General features: G+C 48.9%; 1 protein-coding gene across 1 annotated transcript; it reads left to right on the top strand.

Moving 5' to 3' along the window:
* The first annotated feature begins 7,450 nt into the window (after nt 1-7,450).
* LOC139831738 (uncharacterized) lies at nt 7,451-8,065 on the top strand. Its single transcript, XM_071821061.1, has one exon. It carries the CDS (start codon nt 7,451-7,453, stop codon nt 8,063-8,065), a length of 615 nt encoding a protein of 204 aa, XP_071677162.1.
* The last annotated feature ends 2,071 nt before the right edge of the window (nt 8,066-10,136 follow it).

Here is a 10,136-nt window from a genome sequence, read left to right as displayed (position 1 = left end):
GCCGCGTCAGCCGCCAGGCGGCTCCATGCGTCCTCGCCTACCTGTGCACCAATGTCGACAAGCTCTTTACCCTCGTCCACCCGACCACCCCTGCCACTGCATCCCTCTGCTACGACCACCTCTTTCCTTCTTTCCTGCGCCGTTCTGCTGGCCTCTTTGGCAAATACAGCGTCGAGACGTCCCGACATGGCCTCCTTCTTCTGCGCCGCTCCATCACTCACCGACCGAACTCCGAGCGACGCTCGGACCTGTGCGTGTACGACCCTATGAGCGGCGCCCGCACCTTCCTCCCATGTCCGCCGGACGTTCGGAGCAACTCGATCAGCTCCTCCCGTAACTTTGTCCTGCTCACAGCCGCTGACGGCATCAACGGCTCCTTCCAGCTGCTCGTGGTCAATATGGACACATGGAGCGTCAAAATCCAGACCACCTCATCGCGTGGTACATGGCAGCCTGTGACGCATGTGATCGACAAGGCCTTCCTGTCAGGATCGGTCGAACGGCGCCGCGATCCCGTCGTCCTCCATGGCGGCATCATTAACTGGCTGGTGAATCGTGACAATCAAGTCCTAAGCTACGACTTGGGCAAACGAAAGCTACGCCCGATTAAGCTCCCACACACCAATTGCGATGTAAACCAGCTCCACTTGACGACATCGTCGGACGGGAAACTTCTAAAACTGCTCGCCATTGATGGGTTCATGATGTCCGTGTGGCTACAACTCCCAACCTCGCTATCAATGGGTAGTGGCTGGTCGCTGGAGATTGTGATCAACATGGAGAAGAAGTTACAGTTGCTGCACCCAAATATCTCTAACATCCGTCCATATGAATTTATTTTATTCGGTGGCTCCGAAAATTGGAATGGCAACGTGGTGTTGCTCCGGGTGCCTGGGCCAGGTTATTACAATATGGTTACCGTCTTTGACTTGGAGACCAAGGATATGTACACACAACTGCGTGGTTACTCGTTGTTGGAGATCGACCTGCCATCTCGCCTACGGAACATGAAATTTTTTCCCTAGCAAGGATAGTCATGTAAGTTGGGCATCATGCATATGAATCTTGAGTGGTCCATCTCTATGCAATATTCCAAACATTAAAATATCACTATTATGCTGTGCTCCAATTCGAATGTTCGGAAGCTTCATCGACTGTGGCATCAATAAAATGGATTTCTATTTTTGTATCCTTAGTTATACTCAGTTTTTCACAGCTGCTAAACTTTTTTCTTTTTCACTTTTCCCCTTCCTTTAGTCTCAAGCCCTTGCAAACGGTCGAACAGAGGGTTGTCGTCAGGTCACCGTTACATGCTGACATGTGGAGCCATGTAGGGATAGTTCTTTCTTGGCCTTTACGTGTTGACGGGTGGGGCCAGGAGACACGTCGGGCCAATCATCCATCTCTCGCTTACGTGTGGGCCTCTTCGGTTCCTGATTGTGTCTCAAGATCAAGTAAAACTACTTGATTGGTTGTATAAAGTGCGGTCTAGTTCTACCAAATCATGCCATTTGGTCAGCGGGTGAGTTGCACCGAATTGGTAAAGGCACAACGGCACACTCCAGGCCGAGGGAAGTGTCACACCTTCAATATGAAGACGATACCATTATCATGATCCAAAATAATGACCTAGCTGTTGTCAATCTTAAGTTTATCCTCATCTGCTTTGAGTTGCTATCGGGCCTCAAGATCAACTTTCTTAAGAGTGAAGTTATTGTCACTCTAGTTTCAACTCAGGAGCAAGCTAGAGTGGCTAACCTCCTCAATTGCCAAGTTTGGAATTTCCTTTTACGTTTTTGGCCTTCCCCATGGCCGACAGATAGCTCAATAGACCGAGAAGGCCATGTGGGTGTGGTGGGACACAGGATGGATCCCTCGCAGGTAGGTTCATGTCTTCGACAGTGCACCTCATCTTAACAAACTCCTCTCTTGCTAGTCTCCCCCTACCTTTGTGATGGACTTTTTCCTCCTTGCCAACGGCACTCATGCAACGCTTGACAAGCACCTGGCCTTTTCTAGGGATGGTCCGGGAGACAAAGTGTAAATATCACATGGTTAGTTGGCCTGAGGTCTGCCGCCCTAAAGACCAAGGCGGTCCGGACATGATGTACTCTAAAATCTTCAATATTGGGCTCATGACTAAGTGGATTTGGAGGCCTTACTCTGAACATGCTTCCAACTGCCTCTAGTTTCGTCTTCTCTGCGCAAAATATGCGGGCCCGGAGAATATTTTTGAATCTACTCTAGTGGTAGGGTATTAATCTTGACGCAGCCTTCACAAAATCAAACAGTTCTTCAAACTTGGAGCCAAGTTCATGCTTGGTAATGGAAACAAAATTCGCATTTGGACATATGGTTTGATTGGGGAGGGCTCTTTTCCGACCGTTTCCCATCCTATTTGAAATCTCCTCAAATTTGGCCCTGCTTGTGGCCCAGGCCCATGAGCTAGCGTCTTAACTTACGCCGATGGGGTTATCGAATCTTAGTTGCGACATCATCGTTAGCATGAATTAAAAAGCAAATCTAATGGTCTGGGGGTATTTTTTCTACTTGTAACATCACTTGCAACTCAAAAGAATATCGTTCAGTTGCAATCCACATTTTTCCTCTCTTTGTTAGAGAGGTTTTTCACGTTAAAATTTTGTGTCCCTTGCCTGTGTTCTTATTCGCTCTTTGTTATTTGCTTGTCGTGCTTATATCAATCTTGTGAAAGTATTTATTATATGAATTCATACCATCAGCACGTACAACCTGATTTAGACGAGTCACAATGGAAAGTATCATATAATACTATCATGCATATGGTACTAGTGTACGATACTATCTCCATAAGGCAGAGTATCGTGTACTAGTATCATAAGCTAATTATATTTACTGATTTTTTCAATCTCAATACAAACATGCGTACAAGATTTGTTTGGAATTAATTTTTCTAATTCTATGATATAATATCTACCTATAATATTACTATCGTCTCTTTCATCATTAATTGGTGTGACCTATCAGCTTTTTTGCGTCAATGTAGTTCATAATACTAGCTACGATATCTTGTGACTCTTGGAAGTTGGGATTGAGCTGCAGCGTATTCGTTGGGATCACTATACTAACGTATGCATACACCACATGCCACTAGAGGAGTAGGTACACGTCCGTTATGTTGTGTTACGTGATTTGGATTCCGATCCGTGTACAATCCGGTGACAGATTCTGAAACCAATCGAACTCGGGTGTTGCGACTCATGCCCGAAGACTATTTATACGATGTACGTGCTGGTCACACACGCACGACCCCATCATGGCGCCACGGAATAAGACGTATGTAACGACGGACAGGCACGCCATGGCTCCACGGGCGAAACGCCGACGAGGAAACACGTCCGTGGCTGCGCCGGAGACTGAGACTCCCACGCTGCCGGCTGATCTCATGCTGGAGATCATCGCTCTCTGTGACCTCGCCGTCATCGTCCGTTGCGCCGCCGTTTGCAAGCTCCTGCGCCATGGCATCCTCAGCTCGTCTTTCATCCGCCGGGCGGCTCCACGAATACTCGCCTATCTGCGCTCCAATGGCGACGAGCCCTTTGCCCTTGTGCACCCGGCCACTCCTGCCGCTGCGTCCCTCTGCTACGACCACCTATTTCCTTTTTTCCTGCGCCGTGCTGCTGGACTCTTTGGCGAATACAACGTCGAGACGTCCCGACGCGGCCTCCTTCTTCTGCACCGCATGAACATCACAAGCCGACGCTACTCCATCTTTAGCCGACCGGAACCGGACTCCGAGCGATGCTCCGAGCTGTGCGTGTACGACCCTATGAGCGGCGCCCGCACCTTCCTCCCATGTCCGCCGGACGTCCGGAGCAACTCGATCAGCTCCTCCCGTAACTTTGTCCTGCTCACAGCCGCTGACGGCATCAACTGCTCCTTCCAGCTGCTCGTGGTCAATATGGACACATGGAGCATCAAAATCCAGACCACCACATCGCGTGGTACATGGCGGCCTGTGACGCATGTGATCAACAAGGCCTTCCTGTCGGGAGCGGTCGAACGGCGCCGCGATCCCGTCGTCCTCCATGGCGGCATCATCAATTGGCTGGTGGATCATGACAATCAAATCCTAAGCTACGACTTGGGCGAACGGAAGCAACGCACGATTAAGCTCCCGCACACCAATTGCGATAACAACGGGCTCCACTTGACGACATCGTCAGACGGGAAACTGCTAAAACTGCTCGTTATCGATGGGTTCATGATGTCGGTGTGGCTACAACTCCCAATCTCACCATCAGCTGGCAATGGTTGGTCGCTGGAGACTGTGATCGACATGGAGGAGAAGTTACGGTTGCTGCACCCAAATATCCCTACCATCCGTCCAAGTGAACTTGTTGTCTTCGGTGGCCCTGAAAATTGGAATGGCGACAACGTGGTGTTTCTCCGGGTGCCTGGACCAGATTATTACAATAAGGTTACCGTCTTTGACTTGGAGACGAAGGATATGCACACACAATGCTGTGGTTACTCGTTGTTGGAGATCGACCTGCCATCTCGCCTACGGAACATGAAAACCTTTCCCTAGCTAGGATAGTCATGTAAGTTAGGCATCATGCATATGAATCTCGAGTAGTCCATCTCTACCCAACATTCCAAAGATGAAAATGTCACTATTATGTTGTGCTCCAATTCGAATGTTTGGAAGCATCATTGACCGTGGCATCAGTGTTGGTCAGAATCATTAATAAAACAAACAGACAGTTCGGGCAAATAAAGGAAAAAAAGACTATTTATTTATAATTATTAGTACGCAAATAATCATGGATCTTTGATTCAAGCTATAGAAAAAGGATAGGAATAGAAAAACATAGGACTAAGATGTTATTTCTACTTGAATCTTATGGAAAGATAAACTATGTTTGGCTGTAGGAAAATAATTTTCCATAGGCTATAATCTAGTAATATTTTTTGCACTACAATTTTTTTATAAGATATATTCCTATGAATCGAACAACATGTGTAATATTTTTTTTCATAGGATCAAAATCCTACACAATTTCTATATAGATCATATGAATCAAAGAAGTCCTTACATAAAGAGAGAACACATGCAAAAGCAATTTATAGCTACTTGTGAGCCGAAGAAAACTAGCAACAACGTGCGCCTGCTGGGATGGATGTGGATCACATGAGCGCTAGCTAGCAGAAAAGCAAGTCGGTGTATAGACTAGCAAAGTAAAACACCCCGCATCGCCTAACCCTAGGCGACTCGGGGGCGATCCCCCGCCGCCGGTCGTTGCCACCTCCCTCCTCGCCCCGTCCTCCTCGGCGCCGCCGGAAGACGCGCAGGGCAAAGCCCTGGCGGCGACGGCGACGGCGGGGGCTTCGTCCATCGCGCGGTGGAGGCTCCCCTGGCGGCGGCGACGTACGTCTCCAGCGGCTCCGGCAGCGAGCTGGCGCGGGAGTGCGGCGGCGTGGACGTCTCCACGGTGGTGGAGCGGCTTCCAGCACGATGGATCGCCCTACTGGCGGTGGATCTTCGGACCGCTGGTGGTAGGGGCCCCTAGGGTCTCGGGAGGCGCTGCCGAGATGGTGGAGGCGGCGTCGCGTCAGAATAAAGGTGCTGGAGCTCGGTCCCCATCTCGGCAAGGCCACGTGTGGCGGCGCCGGCGAGCTGCTGGCCTGGTTTCCTCTCAGATCGATGGATCTGGGGAGGGTGGTCTCTCCGGGCACGGTCGTCTGTCGACTCTGCCGTGGAGCCTTGGGAGTCGGAAGGCTGTTGTTAGTGATGTCTTCCCCTTGGCCGGCCGTGGTGGCGAGGGAGGGGAAGGGGACGGTACAATCGCCTTCCTCGTTAGGGTTTTTATGGTCATTTTTTTGAGATGCGACTGTCGCGTCGTGAAGCTTCCTCCGGCCGGCCATGGTGGAGAGGGGAGGAGGTGGCTTGACGTGGCGTCGATGGTTGGGACCTACTGCTCGGGGTGCGTGGATTGGAGGTTCTGCTTGGTCTCCACCAGCTCCCGCATGTCCGATGGTCTGGAAAAGATTACTAGCTCTCACCCCTCGGGGTGGGCACTCCTGCGGTGTTCAAAGCCCAATGTGGCGATGGTGGCGGCGGTGACTCGATGGTGTCTGAAGACGGGAGCGCGGCTTCCAGATTCGGTCTCTGTACTTGGGTGGTGACGATGAGGACGATGAGCTTGATTACGATTTGGGAGTACGGTGTGTGGTCTTCTGGTTCCATATTGTATTTTCCTTTTTTGTGTGGAGTCGTTTGTAATCAGTTTCGCCATTGTTGAATTCCATCAGTTGTTATCTCAAAAGAAAAAGCAAGTCGGGGCGAGCGAAAGGTGGCCGGGAGCGAGCGGATGCGCGAGCCAAATACGACCAACCGATCGGCCCATATTAAGCATTTTTTTTACATTGGCCGTGCCAGACTTGGGGCACGAAAGTGTGGTACAGTATCACCACGAGAAAAAAGGTTGTTGCCGTTGCCGTGCGTCTCGCCTTTGCCGTTCGGCTCTGCACGGCAAAGATTTCTTTACCGTGTATCAGCAAAGAGGGAGCACAGTAAAAAATCATTGCACGGTAAAACGACTAACGGCGCATGGGAAAAAAACCTTTAATGGCGCACGGCAAAGAACCTTTGCACGGTAAAACGACCAGTGGCGCACGGAGAAACGTCTCACGGCATGTGGCGATTGGGAATCCTATTTCGAACGCGAAGCGTTTTCTGTCTCGCTTTGGCGATTATGAAAGCGATCTAGGTCTTGCCCGCCGCCGCCGGCGGCGGTTACTGTTCCCGTGGCTGGATAGGCACATCGGTTGCTTCTGTCCCCGCCATAGGGTTCCCTTCCTCTCGCCCGACTGTGTCCGGCGTTGAGTTCATGTTCTCCGGTCTAGTTCAGTCCCGGTTCATTGTCTTCTTACAGGGCAAAGTTTGCTGAGGATTAGCGTTTCCTGGAGCTCTTTTGATGCGGTGTGTGTTTATTTGGTTTCAGTTCTGATCTGGTTCTGGTAGTCTGGGGAGAAGTTGGAGATGTGTACCTTAGGCTGGAACTGTCGTGGTACAGGGCCTCCGGCGACAGTTCAAGAACTTTCATGCCTCGTGCAGACGTATAGGCCTAGCCTGGTTTTCTTATGTGAAACTAGGCAATGTGAGGATCGTGTAAAGAACCTTCGACACCGCATTGGTATGCAAGGGTGTTACTCGGTAAAGGGAGATGGAAAAGGCGGTGGTATTGCTCTTTACTGGGAGGAGGGCATTACAGTGGAGATTCTTTCGTTCAGTCTTCGCCACATCGATGCACATATCAGTGGGGGTCCATATGAACGAAAATGGAGAGGTACCTTTGTTTATGGTGAACCAAAGGCGAGTGAGCGTCATAATATGTGGACATTGTTGCGACGTCTTAAACCTAGTTCGTTGGAACCATGGATGATTATGGGTGATTTTAATGAAGCCATGTGGCAGGAAGAACATTTCTCGCGCTCAAAGCGATCTGAGAGGCTGATGATGGACTTTCGAGAGGTCTTGTCTCATTGCGACGTATTCGACATTGGCTTTACTGGGACACCGTGGACTTTTGATAATAAACAGAAGGGTGATCGTAATGTCAAGGTTCGTTTGGACAGAGTGGTGGCGAGTACGGCGTGGTCAGCGGCTTTCCCAGATTTTAGGCTTCGCCATATTGTCTCGTCCAGGTCGGATCACTGCCCAATCCTTTTAGCTGCAGATGATTCGGTTCAGGGCTCCGGTGCCCCTATAAGGAGATATGAAGTGGCGTGGGAAAGGGAACCATCACTAGCTGCAACAGTAGAGGAGGCCTGGTCAAGGAGAGTTCCAGGACAGGATTTAGGCGATGTGCATGCTGCGTTGAGCTCTGTCATGTCAAGCATGCATTCGTGGAAAAAGGAAAATTTCAAGTCAGTTCCAAAGGAAATTGAGAAGATGCGCTCTCAGCTGGACGAGATAGCTACTTTGACAGATACAGAGAGTACAGAGAAAAGGAATAAGATGCTGAGAGAGATGGAGGAGTTATTATACAGAGAAGAAAAAATGTGGCTGCAACCGCTCTAGAGTGGACTGGTTACGTGAGGGAGATCGAAACACTAAATATTTTCATCGCAAGGCTTCAAGGAGACGGAAGAAAAATCAAATCCGTAAGTTGAAGAAGTCGGATGGGTCCCTGGCAACACATGCACATGAGATGGAAGAGCTAGCTCGTGAATTCTTCCAAAATCTCTATACACGGGATGAGGAGGTTGATCCTAAGATTATTCTGGACCAAATGCATGCTTGTGTTGACAATGACATGAATGGAAAATTATGTGCCCCTTTTAGTGAAAAGGAAATTGGTGATGCACTTTTCCAGATAGGTCCCCTTAAAGCTCCGGGGCCTGATGGTTTTCCAGCCCGGTTTCTTCAAAGAAACTGGGGTATCCTACGTGATGATGTTGTTCGAGCTGTGCAGCGTTTTTTTGAGGAAGGGATAATGCCGGAAGAGGTAAATGATACTGCTATTGTATTGATTCCGAAGAAGAACGAGCCTGAAGAATTAAAAGACTTTCGCCCCATAAGTCTCTGTAATGTGATCTATAAGGTTGTTTCAAAATGTCTAGTTAACAGACTAAGACCGTTGCTCCAAGATATAATATCTCCCACACAAAGTGCTTTTATTCCGGGACGGCTCATTACGGATAATGCTTTTGTGGCTTTTGAATGTATTCATGCTATCCAGGAGAAATCCACGGCAAGAGCAAAATTTTGTGCGTACAAGTTGGATATGGCTAAGGCGTATGATCGGGTGGACTGGAGGTTTTTGGAAGGGGTTTTAGCGAAGTTAGGCTTTCATAGTCAATGGATTCGGTGGATCATGGCTTGTGTTACCACCGTTCGATATTCGATTCGCTTTAACGGTCACATGTTGGACTCCTTCACTCCGTCACGCGGACTTCGCCAAGGTGATCCCTTGTCACCATATTTATTCTTGTTTGTTGCTGATGGCCTATCTTGTTTGATCAGAAAGGAAATTGAGGATGGAGCTCTACATAAATTAAATATATGCCGCCGAGCACCTGGAGTATCTCATCTTTTATTTGCTGATGACAGCCTCTTGTTTTTTGAGGGATCAGTGCAGCAGGCCCAAGTAATAAAAGGGATTCTTGATCGCTATGAAAGGAGCACCGGCCAGCTGGTGAGTTTGGGGAAGTGTTCGATCATGTATGGAGATAAATGCCTACCTGAAGTTCAAAATGAAATAAAGGAAATCTTGCATTATGAAACGGCTAGTTTTGAAGAAAAGTATCTAGGGCTCCCGGTTCCAGAAGGGAGGCTTAAAAATGGGAAATTCCAACCCATCAAGGAAAGGTTTCGGAAACGGGCTAGTGATTGGTGCGAGAAATATATGTCTGGTGCAGCAAAGGAGGTCCTCATCAAATCGATTCTGCAGTCCCTTACTACTTATTCAATGGGGGTGTTTAAATTTCCCGCGGGGCTGTCAGATGATTTATCTCATATTATTCGGGACTTTTGGTGGGGAGATGAGCATGATCGGCGCCGCATGCATTGGATGTCCTGGGAGAAGTTGGTTCGTCCTAAAACACAGGGGGGAGTGGGTTTCCGTGATCTTCGAGTGTTCAACCAAGCGTTACTCGCTAGACAGGCATGGCGTCTGATCTAATTCCCTGATAGTCTATGTGCTCGACTTTTGAAGGCAAAGTACTTCCCGGTGGGGAATCTTTTGGATACTGCGTTTGTGAAAAATTCCTCACAATCTTGGCAAGGTGTTATGCATGGTCTAGAGTTGCTGAAGAAGGGGGTTATCTGGAGGATTGGCTCGGGCACCAGTGTAAAGATATTCCGTGACAATTGGATCCCAAGGAATGGCTCTCTTAAGTTATCAGGGAAAAGAGACAAGTCAAGGAGGCGATGGGTTTCAGAACTAATTGATCCTATCACACGTAAGTGGAATGAACCCATCATCCGTGAATGTTGCTACCCTCATGATGCTGAAGCGATTCTTGCCATTAACCTACCTGCAAGACAGTGCGAAGATTTCATAGCGTGGGAACCTGAAAAGAATGGTACATTTTCTGTACGATCGGCTTATCGGCTAGGTCTCCAGCCCGTCTTGGAGAGGCTAAGCCCA

The sequence above is a fragment of the Lolium perenne genome, chromosome 5, assembly GCF_019359855.2.
Source record: "Lolium perenne isolate Kyuss_39 chromosome 5, Kyuss_2.0, whole genome shotgun sequence".
Taxonomy (NCBI): Eukaryota; Viridiplantae; Streptophyta; class Magnoliopsida; order Poales; family Poaceae; genus Lolium; species Lolium perenne.
Note: the sequence above shows the minus strand (reverse complement) of the source record. Positions and strands in the feature narration are given on the sequence as shown.